General features: G+C 43.2%; 1 protein-coding gene across 2 annotated transcripts in view; it reads right to left on the bottom strand.

Moving 5' to 3' along the window:
• ITGA2 (integrin subunit alpha 2) overlaps nucleotides 1-17,324 on the bottom strand; it is a 51,383-nt gene extending 34,059 nt beyond the window's left edge. The window contains exons 1-2 of one of the 2 annotated variants that reach the window (XM_083576020.1): nucleotides 16,848-17,324; nucleotides 1,702-1,825 (exon numbers count right to left, since the gene is read on the bottom strand). In XM_083576020.1, coding sequence (XP_083432146.1) covers nucleotides 1,702-1,825; nucleotides 16,848-16,932 — 209 coding nt within the window. In that variant the 5' untranslated portion in view covers nucleotides 16,933-17,324. Of the gene's footprint in view, nucleotides 1-1,701; nucleotides 1,826-10,405; nucleotides 10,458-16,847 lie in introns of those variants that run through there. The other variant, XM_083576021.1, reaches the window with a different exon arrangement.
• Nucleotides 17,325-19,115: the final 1,791 nt, after the last annotated feature.

The following is a 19,115-nucleotide window of genomic DNA, read 5'->3' as shown; positions in this document are numbered from 1 at the left end:
ACCCAAAAAGGTTCTCTCACTACACCACATGGTCACTCAGAAGAGTGAGCTTTGAAAGGGTATTTTTATATAGCAGTACACCAAATCATGACCCTGTTGATTAAAATGATTTCCAGTTTGTGAAGCTTTTTTAAAATCCAGAACAGAAGAACATAAAATACCTTGAAAGTCAACTTGATTTTTAAAAACAACATGACAGAGAGAGAGAGAGAGACAGAGACAGAGAAGATCTCAAAAGAATATGGAAACATCTATCTTAGTTTCCATATCTATACAGATAATTAAGTACAGTTAATCTCAGAAGCTAAATTTACTTATTTGTTTATTTCAGGATGGGGAACCTATGGCCTTCAGATGTTGTTGGCTTTTCAATGCCCATCACTGACAGACAGAATAGCCAAGGGTCTGAGATGTAGGGAGCTGCATTTCAGCAATACCTGGAGGGTCACTGGTTCCCCATTCTCATATAATTTGGCTTGCTTGCTGTTTACTTTATACTCTGATTTTGCTGTTCTATGAACTTCCTGTCCTACCTTACACAATGCTATGACTAAATGTACAAGACTACTGTGGAGTACTATTAGTCACCTTTCTAAGTATCATTCCACTAAATATTCTTTTAATGGGTCTGGATTTTAGGAAGTCAACAACTAAACAGACGCAACTGCAAACATACAGCAGACCGTGGGAGGGAGAAGATGAAAGTACAATGAGTTACTTGTAGGAGCCAAATTGTGACGTAGCTCCGAATCAGAAAAGGGTGCAGCACAAAGTCAACTTTAAATCCTTTGCAAACACAAAGTTGAATTTGAATCCTTTGCAATCTGAAGTTGTTGGCACTCCTTTCTCTTTTCCTTGCATTGTTTAAAAGAAAGTTGACAAAGAAATTAATCAACAAGCCAAGGTGATGCAGTTTAGAAGCACCAGTTAATTTCTATTGCCAGGGTGGCCCAATCAGGAAACGCTCACTGAATAAGCAGAAAACCAACACCTAAAAAGTTTAGCATAGACTTTTAAATTCAACAATTCTAGTTCTGAAAACCCCCGTTTTCAACATGTTGTTCTTATGTGGTAAAATATTAGCACGTAAAGGTCAGATTAGCATTACTAGGGGTTGCATCTAATGGTAGTTTGCCTTAGCACAAGGATGGGAAACATTATTTTACACTCCAGGGCCTGCAAGCCAGTCCTGGCATGGCCAGAGGCAAAAGTAGATGGAGCATTACATGCCTTTGTCCAGTATGTCTTATTTCCACCATGCAGAATTTCTACACACAGCTATGCCCACACACTTCCCTCTATTCAGGCAAGCAAGAGGCATCAGCATAGTTCAAGGACACATTCCAGGAAGGCAAGATGAGCTAGCAAGATGTGTGGCCTGGGGAGAGCCCTATGGGTCAGAGAGAAAAGCCATACTTAACCCCTGGGCCTGAGCTCAAATGCTCACTGGGGCAGGTATCTTCCAGGTATCCTGAAAGATTACCTCATCCCCTACATAACCAACTGATTTGCAGAAGTTCCCAAGTTTGATCCCCAGACACCCATCAGAAATCCTGAAGAGCAGCTGCCAGTCAGTGTAGACAATAATGAACTAGATGGGCTGCTGGGTCTGATTCAGTATAAGGCACCTTCCTGTGTTCCTAATATAGTTGCCCTCTGCTTTTCTCCCTGCACTATGAATGAAGAACAGGAAATGCTTACCATTTGCCTTCTTGATTTAAAAGCTGTTGGACTGTATATCCGAATTGTTCACTCGAGGGGCCAGAAAATACTCTTGCTCCTTGGAGCCCAACGTTGTATGCTTCACAGTGGTTTTCAAAGATGCCTAATGAGAGGAAGAGTAATTTATATGACCATAACAGAACAATTAAGAAAATAAGCCAATGTACTACTGGTTCTTCATGCCAGTTCTGCTCAGCATGTGGGTATACAGGGATTTTTTCCCCACCAGAACTCAGTTCTGGCACCACTCAGGTGAGTACCATTGCCATTATAAGAGAACAAGGCCTCAGTCATGGTGAGTTCTGGCACCTCTGTTTCCTTGAAAAACAGCACTGCGGGTATATATCTCATTTCCACAACTGCACTGGGAAAGGCACCAGCATAAGAACACAGGAAGAGCCTCGTTGGATCAGACCAAAGGCTTATCTAGTCCAACATTCTGTTCATATCAGACGGCCAACCCATGGGGAACCCACAAGAAGGCATGGCACATTAGTGTATTCCCACAAATGGTATTGGGGCTGAATAAAGCAGCTGGAGCAGAGTTTTTTATTGTTCTAAAAAATAAAAACCCTAGCCCTGAAAATAATAATAATAATAATAATAATAATAATAATAATAATAATAATTTTTATTTATACCCCACCCTCCCCAGCCAAGACCAGGCTCAGGGCGGCTAACACCAGGTATAAAAACAATTGATTTAAATACAACTTAAAAAACAAGATTAAAATACAACATTAAAATGCAGCCTCATTTCAGTAGAAACTCAAATCAAAAACTTTTTTTGGGATGAAAACGTCAAGTCTTCACCAAGGCTAACTATCCAGACTGGTCCTACGTGGGCCAGAAAAAAGCCAGGGAAGTCCCCAAGTAGGAGTTCCATCACAGAAGGAGAAAGGAAAAAGGATAGAGGGAAGGGGATCAAGTTGATTCCAAGCCAAAGGCCAGGCGGAACAACTCTGTCTTACAGGCCCTGCGGAAAGAAATCAGATCCTGCAGGGCCCTGGTCTCATGAGACAGAGCGTTCCACCAGGCCAGAGCCAGTGTTGAAAAGGCCCTGGCTCTGGTTGAGGCTAATCTGACTTCCTTAGGGCCCAGGACCTCTATGGTGTTGCTATTTATGGACCTTAAGGTCCTCCACGGGGCATACCAGGAGAGGCGGTCCCATAGGTACCATAAAATGAAGCTTATGGAAAGTGTATGAGTGCAGCAGGGACACAGGGAGCTGTGGTGCACTGGATTAGAATAACCTGTCTGGTGGTAGTTCTTCAGGGGACTCATGCCAGTGTACTGGAAGAAGCAGAGATCACCAGTGTCGAAGGAATGAAAATACAGTATGAATCATTCTGGCCTACCAAGGCTATAAACATAAGTCATTCTCATTATTTCAGTTTGATATACTTCTGAATAAATAGCCACTGTACTCCTGAAAACAACCTCTGTAAGTGGATGGACATGGTCAAAGACACTGGCTTCAATTCCTCACGTGAAAAACTGAAGTGACAGCACTCTGCCTCAAGGGATGGTTTTGCATACATAGGATCTTAAAATGTTAGAGCTGACCCCTGCTCAATGCTGACTCTGTAAGTGAAGGATGGGTGTATAGCATCCATGAAATACAATTGTCCAGCCACTGCTTAAGTATCTCCAACAAAGATGAGCTTGCCTCCCAAGGCAGTCAAACTGCTCTTCCTGTTAGGAAGTCTGTCCTAATGTTTATCTGAAAGTGGCTTCCTTTCCATTTCCTCCCGCTGGTTCTAGTCCTGACCTCTGGAGAAACATAGAAGAAGTCTGTTCCGCCTTCTGTGTGCCCTCCAGATATATGAAGACATCACTGTAATTTCCTCTTCTCATGTGATCAAGCTGAATAGAGTTAACTCCATCTCCCCTTGCATGGTCCTGCCTCCACCAACCATTTTACACCAGCATAAAGTCATCCAATCACAGATCAGTTGGCTGAGTCCCTGCTCTCCAGGGACAAAGGTGTTGCATCTGTGTAGCTCCAGCTGTGCTAGCTCCTGCTAGCATAGCTCAGCTACACAAGGGATTGGCTGACTTAAGACTGACCAGCTCCTAACTTCCTTATCCCAATAGATCTTGGGTTTGTATTGCCCAGTCATAAATGAGAAACAGCAAGCAACAAAGCAAGATAAGAGGTGTCTTCAACAGTATGCAGAATTAGGACTCAAAGGTAAAGGGTAAAGGGACCCCTGACCATTAGGTCCAGTCATGACTGACTCTGGGGTTGCGGCGCTCATCTCCCTTTATTGGCCGAGGGAGCTGGCGTACAGTTTCCGGGTCATGTGGCCAGCATGACTAAGCCGCTTCTGGCAAACCAGAGCAGCGCACGGAAACGCCGTTTACCTTCCCGCCGGAGCGGTACCTATTTATCTACTTGCACTCTGACGTGCTTTAGAACTGCTAGGTTGGCAGGAGCAGGGACCGAGCAACGGGAGCTCACCCCGTCGCAGGGATTCAACCCGCCGACCTTCTGATCGGCAAATCCTAGGCTCTGTGGTTTAACCCACAGCGCCACCTGTGTCCCACTATTAGGATACAAAGCCCTTAACAACCCTAGAACTAGTTTACCTGTGAGATGTATGCCTACTCAACTGATTCGATCTGAGGAACTGGCACTGTTACAGGTGTAACATAATAACCATTCTGCATTTTAAAGAAATTGATATTTTAGTGTGACTTTAGAACTCCCTGCTTATAGATATCAGACAGGTGCCTTCATTGTACTATTTTTGGTGCTTGTCAAAACCATATTTGTTTAGTTAAGCCTAGGCAGATATCTAAAAAGTGGATGCATTTTTAGTTTATTGCTGGTTTTATTTTATTTTATATTCTAAATAGCTCACCCTGTCACAGGGATTCGAACCACCAACCTTCTGATCAGCAAGTTCTAGGCTCTGTAGTTTAACCCACAACGCCAATATACAAATGTGACACTAGATGGCGACAATCAGCTATGCCAAATTCAACATACTTTTCAAAATGTTTTTTTAAAAGCATTTTCAGAGTGTTCTTTTAATATGTGTGTAGATTCCACCTTAGTTATAACAGCAGAATGCACTTTGCACACAGTATGCTTTTTAAGGATCAGAATGTAAACACTCCAGGCTAACAATAAATGGTACACCCTCCAGGCTATCATTTTCTCTGCTAAAGGAAGTCTCTGAGACTATTTAACAGAGTTATAGTCCACTAGCTTTTACTCAGAGTAGTCCCACTGAAATCAATGGGTCTAAAGTTGGACATGGCCAGCAATCTTAATGGATCTACTTTGAGTAACAGTCAGTTGAGTTCAGCCCATAATTATGAAGCTATAGTCAACTAAGTCCTACTCAAAGTAGACCCACTGAAATTACAGAACCTCTTAGCCAATTTCATTAACTTCAATGGGCCTACTTTGAGCGGGACTAGCATTGAATACCATCTATTCTATGGAACTCCTGATATAGGGTGGGATTCACCAAACAAAGCCACAGGAGCTTGTGCTCATTCAATGGGTCTTTCTCCCAGAATTCTCTCGAGGGGAGGGGATCAGAACTCCCAGCACAGCTTGTAGGGGGAAGGGGAAAGGGAAGGCAGGCAATTGCTTCCAGCAAGATGGCAATGCTTGTGCAGACAGACCTTTCTTCACAGAGTGACGTTGAACTCAGCCCACGGGAAGCAAATTCAACAAAGCTGGAGCATGTAAACTTTTATTGCCCACAGGAAGTAATACAGTAATAACACTACGCATATCTATATATGGGCTCGTACATAATTGCTACGGAGTGAAATAATTTGTCATCTAAAGATAAATCACAAAAAAACAAACCACTTCCTGTCTCATTAACTGCTGGACTGGAATTGTGTAGGAGGACAGCAAGAGACATAATAATGCAGTCATTTTCCAAACAGTCCTCCTTGAAATAGTCACAACCACTTACAAATCTTTTACTGACGTTTCAGATACAAGGGGTTGGTCAATGAGCAGCTCTTGGAAAATAACCACTGGGCTCCTGTGGGGAATTGTACAGCTCAGGCTGAAAGCCCTGAAGGCCAGGCACTGTTTTCCTTACTCAATATAACACAAGGGCAGCTGATCAGAGAAGAATTGTTTGTTTCTTTTAAGAGTGGTGACCCTTATTAAGATGCATAGTATATGCACATGGGACCCACAGTTTATATGTTGATTGGTTCAAGCTGCACCCAGTGGCTAAGGAAGACCTCATGAAAATAAAATGAAAACAGGGAGATCGGATGAAGCAACTAGTGTTTCCAAGAACGAAACACTCAGATTTGTTGTGGGAATTGGGGACTTTTTAAAATGAGGACACAAACTGCTTAGATATGAGAGCTTCCTGGACAACACAACGGTGTTTGGCATTCCCAGGCAAGTCAAGGCTATGCTGTGTTGACAGTCTGGACTGAAGATGTAAACTCTTTTTTACAGTCTTGGGTTGGTAGTACTCTGTGAAGCTCCAATGTTTGCCCACTATCACCAACAAATGGTATGTTGTTGTTGTTGTTTAGTCATTTAGTCGTGTCCGACTCTTCGTGCCCCCCTGGACCAGAGCACGCCAGGCACTTCTGTCTTCCACTGCCTCCCGCAGTTTTGTCAAACTCATGCTGGTAGCTTCGAGAACACTGTCCAACCATCTCGTCCTCTGTCGTCCCCTTCTCCTTGTGCCCTCCATCTTTCCCAACATCAGGGTCCCAACAAATGGTATACTTTCATCTGATTTTTAAGATGTATTCTTGTTTGTAAGTGAGGCTTTGGGACTATAGCTTAGCATATTTTTATAAAATTATAGACCAGTTTCCCATCAGCACACAGTTAAAAATATATTCATGTCCTTTATATTTATCAATTAGTAATGCCTTTTCCCCCTTCCAAGCCCACTATGTTTCCAGCATTCAATGAGCATGGACCCTTGCTTAGCAAACGCTGAATTTAAAAGCTGAATTTATAGCTGTCTTTACCTATAACCAGCTAAGGTCAAGTTCATACGTGCATCTGACTACAACAGCTATGTCTTTTATGTGCGAAGCATCCATTAGAGATCAAAGAAAGAACATTCATATCACCCATCACTTTAAACACTTGAAAAGTTCACACATCTAACAGTCACCGTCTCAATTATATTTTTGGTGCCTATTTAGGGCCTTCTATTTCCAACAAGACTTTAGAATGAAGATTTTAATGCCAGTCTGTGTCTGTGCGAGACCTGAAATTGTTTTTACTGTGGTTGTTATTATGGTTAAATTGCTTTGGGATGTTTTACTGGAAGCAATTCATAAATGAAACTAAGCAAGTAAACAGCTTTCCTGAGCCACCTGCCACCTTGTTAACGACTCCACCATGATTTCCTGACTTAACCCTGTTCCATCCCCACCACTTGTCAGCCCCTGACTTTTTCTACCTTCCTTACCTCCATAAATCGTAATAATAATATAATAATATCAAATTATTATTTATACCCCACACATCTGGCTGAGTTTCCCCAGCCACTCTGGGCGGCTCCCAATCGAGTATTAAAAACAATACAGCATTAAATATTAAAAACTTGCCTAAACAGGGCTGCCTTCAGATGTCTTTTAAAAATAGGATAGTTGCTTATTTCCTTGACATCTGGGAGAGCGTTCCACAGGGCGGGCGCCACTACTGAGAAGGCCCTCTGCCTGGTTCCCTGTAACCTCACTTCTCGCTATGAGGGACCCGCCAGAAGGTCCTTGGCGCTGGATCTCAGTGTCTGGGCTGAACGATGCGGGTGGAGACGTGCTCCTTCAGGTATACAGGACTGAGGCCATTTAGGGCTTTAAAGGTCAGCACCAATGCCTTGAACTGTGCTTGGAAACGTACTGGGAGCCAATGCTGATCTCTGAGGACCGGTGTTATATGGTCCTGGTGGCCACTTCTAGTCACCAGTCTAGCTGCCGCGTTCTGGATTAATTTCAGTTTCTGGGTCACCTTCAAAGGTAGCCCCACATAGAACGCATTGCAGTAGTCCAAGTGGGAGATAACTAGAGCATGCACCACTCTGGTGAGACAGTCTGCGGGCAGGTAGGGTTTTCAGCCTGCGTACCAGATGGAGCTGGTATACAGCTGCCCTGGACACAGAATTGACCTGCGCCTCCATGGACAGCTGTGAGTCCAAAATGACTCCCAGGCTGTGCACCTGCTCCTTCAGATCTTACCAGGGCAGAGAGGGTGAAATGGCTGCTGAGTTATACTGATGACTCTGTGACTTATAAGGTGGCTCTCTATGACTTGGCAGCTAGGAAGTTTAGGAAGAAAGAACTGAATGGGTTAGAGGTCAATTGCAAAGGGGACTCTGAGATCTAATTTGCACATTTTGTTTGAAAATTATTTTTTACTCTGCATAACAAGAAATTTTTGGTGGATTTCATCATGGTTCTACTGCATATGTAGTGACTCCTTTTTTTCATTCTTTGGATGTTGCCATGGCCTTTGGCTAGCAGAATAAAAATTATTAAATTAAAAAATTAAAATAATTGAAGTTAGATGAGGTCTCCTCTGAATAAGAGCTTTGTATGGATTATTATGAGAGTCTGCCTGCAATTCATCATGCTGGAAATGGTTTGAGAGAGTGCTCCTAAATCACAACTTGAAAACTAGTCTTTATAAAAACCAACTGGAGGTGAAGAGCTGTCCTCATTCTTAATCAATTTAGCAAGATTTTGTTTATGACCTGAACCCAAACAAATGAAGTGAAACATCGTGACAGCGGTTGTCTTCCTAAGTAAATAGATCAATAACAGTACTGGTGCAGAAGTGAACTGTTTGCTAGAAATTATTTATAACTCTGTAGGTTTGCTGAATGTACACAAAATGTCATGCAAACAGAATGTGGGTATATTTTGTTGTAGGATTTTTTAACTGGTTTGTACTTTTGAATTAAATTGCAATGCACAGGAAATCATATTTAATATCTGTACTAAAAAAAAAGAGCAAGCTAAGTTTGCTTCATACTTATTTTTAGCCCCTAAACAAATAAGGCCTTCTTCTTTTTAAATTTACATTTATAGAGTGCCAAGTCACTGAACATCTGAATTTCAAGCAAGGAATAATACTATACAGATCTACAGGCTAGGATTTTTTGCTAGTACTGTGACACTTACATTTCTCTCAATAGAATTTACATATCCTTCTCTCCTCAACCTTCCCATCTCACCTTCCTGTACTTTGTACCCTGTACACACCTGTTAGTAACACCAGCTTGCTTATTTCCTATTTCCTACTGTTGAATGGCAGTTGTCAGAGTACAGTAAGGCATTGTTTTGCAGGATAACAGTAAAAGCCAATTGACATTATGTGCAACTTTCTAATATTGTGCCAGAAAAATAACTTAGAATCACAAAATGATAAAGCAGCTCGGTGCAGGAATCTCACAACTACAGCATCCCTGACCACATACCCTCCTCCTGTATACCTATTAAGAGTTGGACTGGGAGAACAGGGTTCAAATCCCTACCTGGCCATAAGGTTTACTGAGTGGTTGTGAAAAGGTAGGATATAAATGTTATAGACGAATAAATAACAGTTCCAGCAAAGGAGAGCCCAACACCTTTATTTAAAAATAGTAAGCATATAAATATGATTTAATATTTATATTTACATTCCAATTTTCCAACAAAGAAGCTCACAATAATCACAATACCATTAAAAACAAACATTGCAACTACTATACTGTTAAACACAATAACATAAATAAAGAAAACAACAACAAATTCAGCAAAATGATACAATTCAATAAAGTCGTAGTAATTCAAAATGTCAGAAATCATTCATCAAAATGATTAATACTATTCAATAAAGTCGTAGTATAGGCAGCAACCATTTTGCGGGGCTGGTCCGTTAATGGCTTCCGCATGCGTTGGTGGAGCCCATGCCCTGCCCCCATTCTGCCCCAGTTCCACTCCCTTCCAGGTCCCAAAATACCCATGTGTCAGTGGCCACGCATCAATTGGACATGTGCAAAATGCTCACCGCCATACAAATGGTTGGGTCCAAAGAAGTCCGAACATGTATGCAAAGCATTTCCAAGTGTCCACTTGGAAGCGGGCAGGGGGAGGAGAGAAAAGTGATTTTTAATGTTTGAAGTTTTATTCTGAATGTTTGAAGTTTAATGTTCTGTTGAAAGCCGCCCAGAGTGGCTGGGGAAACCCAGCCAGATGGGCAGGGTAGAAATAAAAATAATAATTAGCTGATGTTCCCTTTGTGTTGTAACCTCATGCTGCACCTCATGGAATTATGAAGCATTGCCCTCAAAAGGAAGTAAAGGAAATGTGTTTCATCATACTGAAACCAGCTTGAAAAAAAACACATTTCTGTACATTGTTTGCCTAAAATACTTTTAGGTAAACCTTTAAGGATTTTGAAGTATTGTATTGCCTCTAATCCAGCCTTAAACCCCAAGCCAGCCTTCAGAAAACGAGGAAGAAAATACAGGTATTACAGGTAACAAAACAAAACGCATAAAATATCCTGGTAAGGCTGACTTTGCTGCCAGCTCCAAAAATAGTAGTGCAACCACACAAAAATGCAATGTGTTTCTTGTAGATAAATAATAATAATAATAGGAGTACTCATAGTCGCACCCATCACAAACTTGCTTCCTTCAGGCTATCTCCTTTAAATGGTGGTGCTTCTTGAAGTTCTTACCAAATGCATCAGAACGTGTTTCCTCATCCCCAAACCAGAAGAAATACATCCCTCTGCAGAATGCTTCTTCTACAGCATTTCTCAAAAAGATTTTTCTCATTTGGAGAATGAATTAAAGGGAGGGGGTACTGAGATAACCATGCATAACCTTGCATGTATGTCTACAAAAGCCAAAAGACCACAGATAACAGTACAATGGAAAGAAGTAACCACACTTCCTCACCCCCCACTACACCTATGTTCCCTTGCCTGATCTTAGTCATCACAAGAAACCAGCAAAGTGGCTTTTTTACATGCCTGCTCTTGCTTCCCTCCAAACAATCTCACACAATCTGCAACAGTGCACAGGCTAAAATGATGTTACCTTCTGATCAACTTCCTAGTGCATCTAAATGGGTGCTTATTGTGAGATTGGTGCTTTTATATATTTCGTTAAATTTATATATCACTTGATTGTAAAAAAAAAGCAACAACCTTCAAAGCAGTTTACAAAAAGCATAAAGCAATAAAATTATTGGTAAGAATGATTAAAAAAACTATTTAGAATATAAAATAAAATAAAAACAGCAATAAACTAAAAATGCATCCACTTTCTAGATATCTGCGTAGGCTTACTTAAACAAATACTGTTTTGGCAAGCACCAAAAACAGTACAATGAAGGCACCTGTCTGATATCAATAAGCAGGGAGTTCTAAAGTCACACTAAAATATCAATTTCTTTGAAATGCAGAATGGGTATTATGTTACACCTGTAACAATGCCAGTTCCTCAGATCGAAGCAGTTGAGTAGGCATACAGCTCACAGGTAAACTAGTTCTAGGGTTGTTAAGGGCTTTGTATCCTAATAGTGGGACACGGGTGGCGCTGTGGGTTAAACCACAGAGCCTAGGACTTGCCGATCAGAAGGTCGGCAGTTCAAATCCCTGAGACAGGGTGAGCTCCCGTTGCTCGGTCCCAGCTCCTGCCAACCTAGCAGTTCGAAAGCACGTCAAAGTGCAAGTAGATAAATAGGTACTGCTCTGGCGGGAAGGTAAATGGCGTTTCCGTGCGCTGCTCTGGTTCGCCAGAAGCGGCTCAGTCATGCTGGCCACATGACCCGGAAGCTGCACGCTGGCTCCCTCAGCCAATAAAGCGAGATGAGCGCCACAACTCCAGAGTCGGCCACAACTGGACCTAATGGTCAGGGGTCCCTTTACCTTTACCTTTATACTAATAGTAACACATTGACGCTTTCTATGCATACATGTTTTGTTCAGCATCTACACAACATCACTGGCATGAAAATGACTGTCTACATTCCCCCATTCCTGCCTTCCAGGGGAAATCTTGTATGTAAAAAGTAAAACTGTTGCCAGCAGCTCTTTTGCAGTACTGTATCTCAATGGTCCACCTGCAAACTAAGTTGGGCATGCCTGATTTAGAGCAAGTCTCTTTTCCCAGTGCAGCTGCAGAAGATATGGCCCACAATGGTTGGGCAGGTTCCTCTAGCTCTCTTGTGAGACTTGCTTGGGGGAAAAGGTGCAGGAGGCTGCAGTGGGGAGGATGGGAATGGGAAGATCAGTTACGTGGGCTTTCTGCCAGCGAAACACCGGCTACAACCCTCTCTCTTTCAGTGGCTAACAATGATTTAAGGATTAAACACAGAAATGTTGACTGCTCTGCATACATGGGCCCTTAAACAATATGCCCCAAAACAACCGAAGCATATGCTGCTGGCATGGAGCAGCATGTAGAACTCTGATCGGAATGCAGCTTGTGTCCTGTCTGCATTTCAACACGGTAACCATGGAAATGGGGACAAGCCTGCACAAAGCCAAACAATGGAAACCTTGAAATGAGTAAGTGAAAATGACAACAGGGAATTGTGAGTGTTCAAGACTTTTCAGAGTGCTAATGGCTTGGTCTAGCCTTCTGAAGTAAAAAGAACTTAGAAACCCATATATACACACACACATATATATATGTATATGTGTGTGTGTGTGTGTGTGTGTATATATATATATATATATATATATATATATATACACATTCTGCCCCCAAATTTAATTACATTCAATTTGTTTTGAAACCTTTTTAATATTTACATCTGCCTGCTAATAAAGTTGCAATTCAGCTTAGAAATTAGCTGAAAAGGGCTTGCCTAGATACATTTTAAAAGTACATACAGTGGTACCTCGGGTTAAGTACTTAATTCGTTCCGGAGGTCCGTTCTTAACTTGAAACTGTTCTTAACCTGAAGCACCACTTTAGCTAATGGGGCCTCCCGCGGCTGCCGTGCCGCCACCGCGCGATTTTTGTTCTCATCCTGAAGCAAAGTTCTTAACCCGAGGTACTACTTCCAGTTCACGGAGTCTGTAACCTGAAGCATCTGTAACCTGAAGCATCTGTAACCACTGTACTTCTCGTCCTTTACATATTATCTGATTTTATTTGCACAATGTTGTTGAATGCTGCTGTTGGGGACTCAGGTCTTGCTTGCGGGTTTCCCACAGCCATCTGGTTAACCATTGTGGTCTGTGAACCACTTAATTCAAGTAACCCAGAACATCTGTATTTGCACTGGATTTGTTTTTACTGACAATGGAAATCATGGCTGTTTTGACCAGGGTTATTTTTGACAGGCTAAGCAGGCCTTGCCCCTCAACATTTATCAGTGAAAGGGGCAGGGTCTTCCTCAGTGACATGGCCTAGGGTCCATGGTTTCATAATATGGTGATGTGTTTCAGGGGTGCCAACTTAAATAAAATATGGGGGGGACAGATAAGCCCCACCCCACATAATCAATCACATGATGTGGCACACACACCATTTGAATGGCAATGCCCATTAATTTTGGGGGCCCCAGGCCCTTCAAATGTTTTATTGGGGGGCTGAAGGGACCTGAGCCTCTAGGAGTTGGCTCCTATGATGGGTTTAATTGTAACGCTTGGCTCTGAAGGTTAAAAAACATTTTCTTTTTCTCATAAAGGTGAAAGATTGGGTTTTCATCACTTGCCACCCTCAAGTCTAAATTCAAAAGCAGGGTGAACGCTGAACCTGACCTGAGGTGAAAGCTGACAATTCACAGAACTTTCTCACAACAAAAACAGGCACGTCCATCATATTAGAAAAGCTACGGCTGTTAAAATTTGTGGTTTGCTTTGTAGAACAAAAACAGTGGTCCACCAAGTCTCCCAGCAATTTCCATGTGGTCCACGCACACACAAAGTTTGAGAACTGCTGATCTACACTGTTTTGACAGTATTGGTACACACTGTCACTCTAGGCTGGGTGCTTTTACAGCGTGAATTGGTGCTTTTGTTTAAAGTCCAAATACTCTTACCATGAGAATAAAAGGCAGATTAGACAAAAATGCAGATAGAACATTTCATGAACTGAGACTTCATCCTTTCTTGGGGGGGAAAAATCACAGGGTGGTTTTCATGCCACAATTCTTCCAAAAGGTTAATGTCTTTTGTATCTGATTTCATTCCCTCTGGCACTGCATTCCACAATGTTTCCCATAGTTACTGAAATAACATGTTGGAACTTCTTACAGGTAAATGTTTTTGCATGCCATCCAACTCCACCATTAGCTCAGATGGATTAAAAAAAAAACTGGAAACGTTGAAGGAAAATGCTATGACATGAGAATATCGCAGCTGCTGTTCCCATAAAAATATGGGTAAACTTATCCAAAAACACAAGGCAGTTTAGATTTCCAAACTTTACATTCATCTTGGCCCAAGGATGAACATGGCATGTAAGATAACCTCAAGTTTAGATTACAGTGGTACCTCGGGTTACATACGCTTCAGTTTACATATGCTTCAGGTTACAGACTCCGCTAACCCAGAAATAGTACCTTGGTTTAATAACTTTGTTTTAGGATGAGAACAGAAATCGTGCTCCGGCGGCACGGCAGCAGAAGGAGGCCCCATTAGCTAAAGTGGTGCTTCAGGTTAAGAACAGTTTCAGGTTAAGAACGGACCTCCGGAACAAATTAAGTACTTAACCCGAGGTACCACTCTATTATTTAAAGTAATTCAGCTATAAAGGATTTTTTTAAAAACCACCTTAAGGTTCTTAAACCTATAATTACATGATCATCACTACACCAATATCTCCCTATTTCAGAACTAGGAGCTGAAAGAATACAGTGGTTTGCTTAAGCTAGGGGTGGGCATTCCAGATCTTGTTGGACTCCATCACTCCCAGCTTTGTTGTTGTTGACATTTTACAGCATGAACTCCTATTCCAGGCCAGAAAATATGAAATAACAGTAAGGACAGGAATCTTTTTGAGCCTGTGCAGAGTGCCTCTTCCCCACCATGATTGGCTACAGGGTATTGCGAGACTTCTAGATGTTAAACCAGCAGCAGTTGGCGTGGCGGAAGTGCTTACATGACCTCCCAAAACTGTGGTGTATCTGGAGCAAAAGGGTGAGAAGTGAGTCGGCAGTGAGGTCAGCGTGGTGCAAATGTACTGCTGGGGGTGCTGGATTGCTTCTGCCAGTGCATTCACACTGTGCTGCCCTCACCATTGTCTCAGCCCTACTCTTGGACCTCCTGGTGTGCTGCAGCAGCACTGGTGACAGGAGGTCAGGCAAGCATCACTGCCCTGCTGAATGCTGCTGTGCGAGGAGGTGAGGAACACAAGCTGAAGGAACACCCCAGAGTCTGCTGTCTAGACAAGTGGTGCGAGCAAGCCTAGTCATACATGTCAAAGTCAAAAGCAACAACACCACTTCATCTAGCTCTCAGTAGTATAACCAAAGGGTTGCTCTATTGTTTCTTAGGGAAGAGCTGTAGCTCAGTGGTGGAGCATCTGCATTGCCCAGATTCAATCCCTGGCATCCCCTTGCAGGGTTGATTCCAGACTTTTGGCCATCAACTGGAGATAAGAGTTGGTTTGCTGTAGTGGCTAAGAGTATGAGCCATGAAGTCCCTGTTTAAAATTTCACTTTAGCCATTAATTCACTAGGACCTCAATCCTACATGCTTATCTGGGTGTAAGTCTCATGGGTGGCTTACTCCTGAGGTAACACATTAAGGATCACATGGCAATATGGATATAAACATACCAGACTACCTTGCAAGAATGGTGTAATAATTACTGAGCTAAAATGGTTTCAACAGTTGAATGCCAGTACAGAAATGCTAGAGGGGTTGTTTTAAAAACAAAAAGCAAATTAGTAATAATAATTGCGCCCAAGGAGTCCAAGGCAGCATACCCAATTCTCTTCCCATTTTATCTTCACACCTGCCCTGCAGGGTAGCCTAGGCTGAGAGTGTCTGGGATAAGATCCCCAAGCAAGTGTGATGTCTGAATGGGGATCAGTCTCCCCAGTCCAAGAAGAAACCCTGCATCCACATGGGCTGCCAAGATTTATAATCTCTTCCTCTTCATCTACACCCTTGGTCTATATATTATCCACAACAATTTATCGTTGTTATTGTTGTTGTTATAAAGACAACTCAGTCAGCAGACCATGAAGTTCTTAATCGCAGGGTCGTGGGTTCAAGACCCACAGTGAGCAAAAGATCCCTACATTTCAGGGGGTTGGACTAGATGACCCTCGTGTTCCTTCTCAACACTTACAATTCTATGATAAAAAAAATCCTTCCAGTAGCATCTTAGAGACCAACTAAGATTGTTATTGGTATGAGCACACGAAAGCTCATACCAATAACAAACTTAGTTGGTCTCTAAGGTGCTACTGGAAGGAATTTTTTAAATTTTGTTTTGACTATGGCAGACGAACACGGCTACCTACCTGTAACTAATTCTATGATAGTCTATGAAGATCCTGCCCAAATGCAAAAAGACTGTCAAGTCTCACAGGTTTCAACAGAAGAGAGTTAAAAGCGCCATTCACCCCCCCCCCATGATTGACAGCAGTGCGACTAAGTTTTCTAGATCCACCGAAAGTCAATCCCATTAATTTCAATAGGCCTACTCTAAGTAAAACTTAGCTGAATGGCATCCTGAGTTTTCACCAGCAGAGAAGAGAAGGTTTTTTTTTTTTATAAATATTTATTAAGTTTTCCAATTTTATGCAAACACAAAAAGAAAAAGAAAAAGAAAAATATTAAAAACAAATCAATTTCAATAACAATTTTTCAGTAACATAATTCTTTGACTTCCTCATACCTCCCCTTCTTGTTTTCTAGTTCAAATTGTTAATCCAGCAAATCCTAATGAGAAGAGAAGGTTTGTTTGTGTTTTCCTCCTGGGGAGATTTACAAATGGAGCGCAAAATGAGACTTTTCTTTCCGATGCTGGTGGGTTTGTTTGGGGGGGGGGGTTAAGCAAAGAGGCGCCCTTGCTTTGCAAGCGCCTCGCATCCCGCTGCAGTTCAGGACTTGGCAGAAGAAGCGCGTCCCGAGGCGACAGCAGAGGCTCCTGCCCTGCTGCAGCGGGCGAGTTCCCACCTGCCCGACCAGAAAGCCGCCGACTTACCTGAGCTGAGCAGCAACAGCAGCAGCAGCAGCAGCAGCAGGCGCCTCGCAGCCAGGCAGCTCACGCAGCGTCCTCTCGCGCCCATAGTTCCCAGCGGAGCGGGAACCGCGCTGGCGACTGTACCAAGCCGAAAAAAGAGAGAGGGGAGAAGGGTCGAGGCGAGGGCGCAAGGTGCAGCTCGGCCGCGTCAGGCGAGTGAAAGGAGCTGCGCGAGCCACGAGAAGTCGTGAGAGAGCAGGGCAGCTCCGCCCACCGCCGGCCACCCCCGCCACGCTCCTGCTGGTGGAAGGAGCCCCCAGGGAGAGAAGGCGGCAGCCCCTCCCCGTTTCCCTCGCCAACAAACACCTCCTGCGGACCGACGTCGCCGCCCAGAGACAAAAAGTCTCTCAGGGCCCGCGGTTTCCCGCCACAAACGCGCGAGCTTTTTTCATTCACCTGCCTCATAACTCGAACTCCGAGCACGCCCCCCTCTGAAAGCTCAACTTTTTCGTCTCACAGGCCGGTCAGAAGTGACGAAAAGGGGCGGCTGCCAGGGCAGAACTTTAGGGCGGATGGCCAGGACCCTATTCAGCGCAACTATATTTTAAAGCTAGTGAAGTAACAGCTAAAGCAAAGTGAACATCTAAAAAAATAGGTTCTGTGTCTAAAACAACCCTGAGGGGCCAGCCTGATTCTTTTCGAACTACAACTCCCATCAGCCCCTGCCAGCAGGGCCAATGGGCAAGGATGGTGGGATGTGTAGTCCAACAACCTGGAGGGCACCAGGTTGGCAAAGACTCGTGTAAAATTCCTTAATGCGCCCATTGTATTAGTGCCTTCTTGAGCGGAGGGATGATTAAGAATGTGTGGGCTTTTTGTTACCACTTCTCCACAGAATTTTCCCAGTATGCTGTACCTGCCTGTTCATGCCCACTTTTGCCACTGCATGCAAAAGAGACGCCCAGCAGAGGACCATTTTTGTACCATAGTTTCCTTTGAGATATCCGTCACCTAAGCTTCCCTAAACAGATGTAAGGAAGCTCCTTCCTCTGTCTGAGAACTGGCTTAGTGTCGGGATCTATGATGTGAGTCTGGAAGTCCCAAGGCTGAAATTTTGCCTTCATCACAAAGCTGGCTGGCCTTCCAAGCCATACTTTTTCAGTGTCGCCTTTTCCACCTGCACTATAGGCATAATTATACTGGCCTATAATTTTCAGGGGTGTTGTGAGGATTACATTAGGTTCAGACATGCGCTGGCAACCAATGCAGGCACTTTAAAACAAGGGTTATTATGTCAGTTCTAAACGGACCCCTAGCTAATAATCTGGCTATTGCATTTTTAACTAGTTGAAGTTTCCAAGTTGTCTTCAAGGGAAGTCCCACACAGAGCTATTGCAATAATCCAGTCTGGAAGTAAACTGAGTGTGGAGTACCATGGCCAAATCATCTCTTTCCGAAAGGGGCTGCAGTTGGGAAAATGGAAAGTGTTGCCCTAGAGGGACGCAATAATAATGAGGACAAGAAGTGCTCCTCACATGCTACCAAAAAAGAAAAAGAAAAAGAAGTCAAGGACCCTTGGATGGTTAAGTCCAGTCAAAGGCGACTGTGGCACTCATCTTGCTTTTAGGCCGAGGGAGCTGGCGTTTGTCCACAGGCGGCTTTCTGGGTCATGTGGCCAGCATGACTAAACTGCTTCTGGTGCAACGGAACACCATGATGGAAACCAGAGCACACAGAAATGCCGTTTACCTTCCCACCACAGTGGTACCTATTTATCTACTTGCACTAGTGTGCTTTCAAACTGCTGGGTTGGCAGGAGCTGGGACAGAACAAGAGGAGTTCACCCCATCACAGGGATTCGAACCGCCGACCTTCTGATCAGGAAGCCCAAGAGGCTCAGCGGTTTAGACCACAGCACCACCTGCGTCCATGGCTCAGGTTCTTCTGACAGGTGCACCCTAGAGACCATAATAAGAGTTCCCTGAAATATACACATCAGTACTAGTGCCCTTTGTAGAGCTGCAATTTCCAGAGTGATTTAACGATCCTCTCTTCCCAGGGAACTTTGAGAATTGTAGCTCTGTGAGCAGAAATGGGGTTTCTTGACAACTCAGAACACCCTTAACAAACAACAGCTCCCATAATTCTTTTGGGGGAGCCATGACTATTAAAGTGGTGTAATAGTTATTTAAATGTATGGTGCATATGCAACCCATATTGTATAAATAGATGAACAGAAAGAACAGCAACAACAAATTTTCCTGCCCATATTGGAGACCTTTAGCTGAA

The sequence above is a fragment of the Podarcis filfolensis genome (assembly GCF_964270895.1).
Source record: "Podarcis filfolensis genome assembly, chromosome: 11".
NCBI lineage: Eukaryota > Metazoa > Chordata > Lepidosauria > Squamata > Lacertidae > Podarcis > Podarcis filfolensis.
This window is presented reverse-complemented; position numbering and strand designations above follow the sequence as displayed.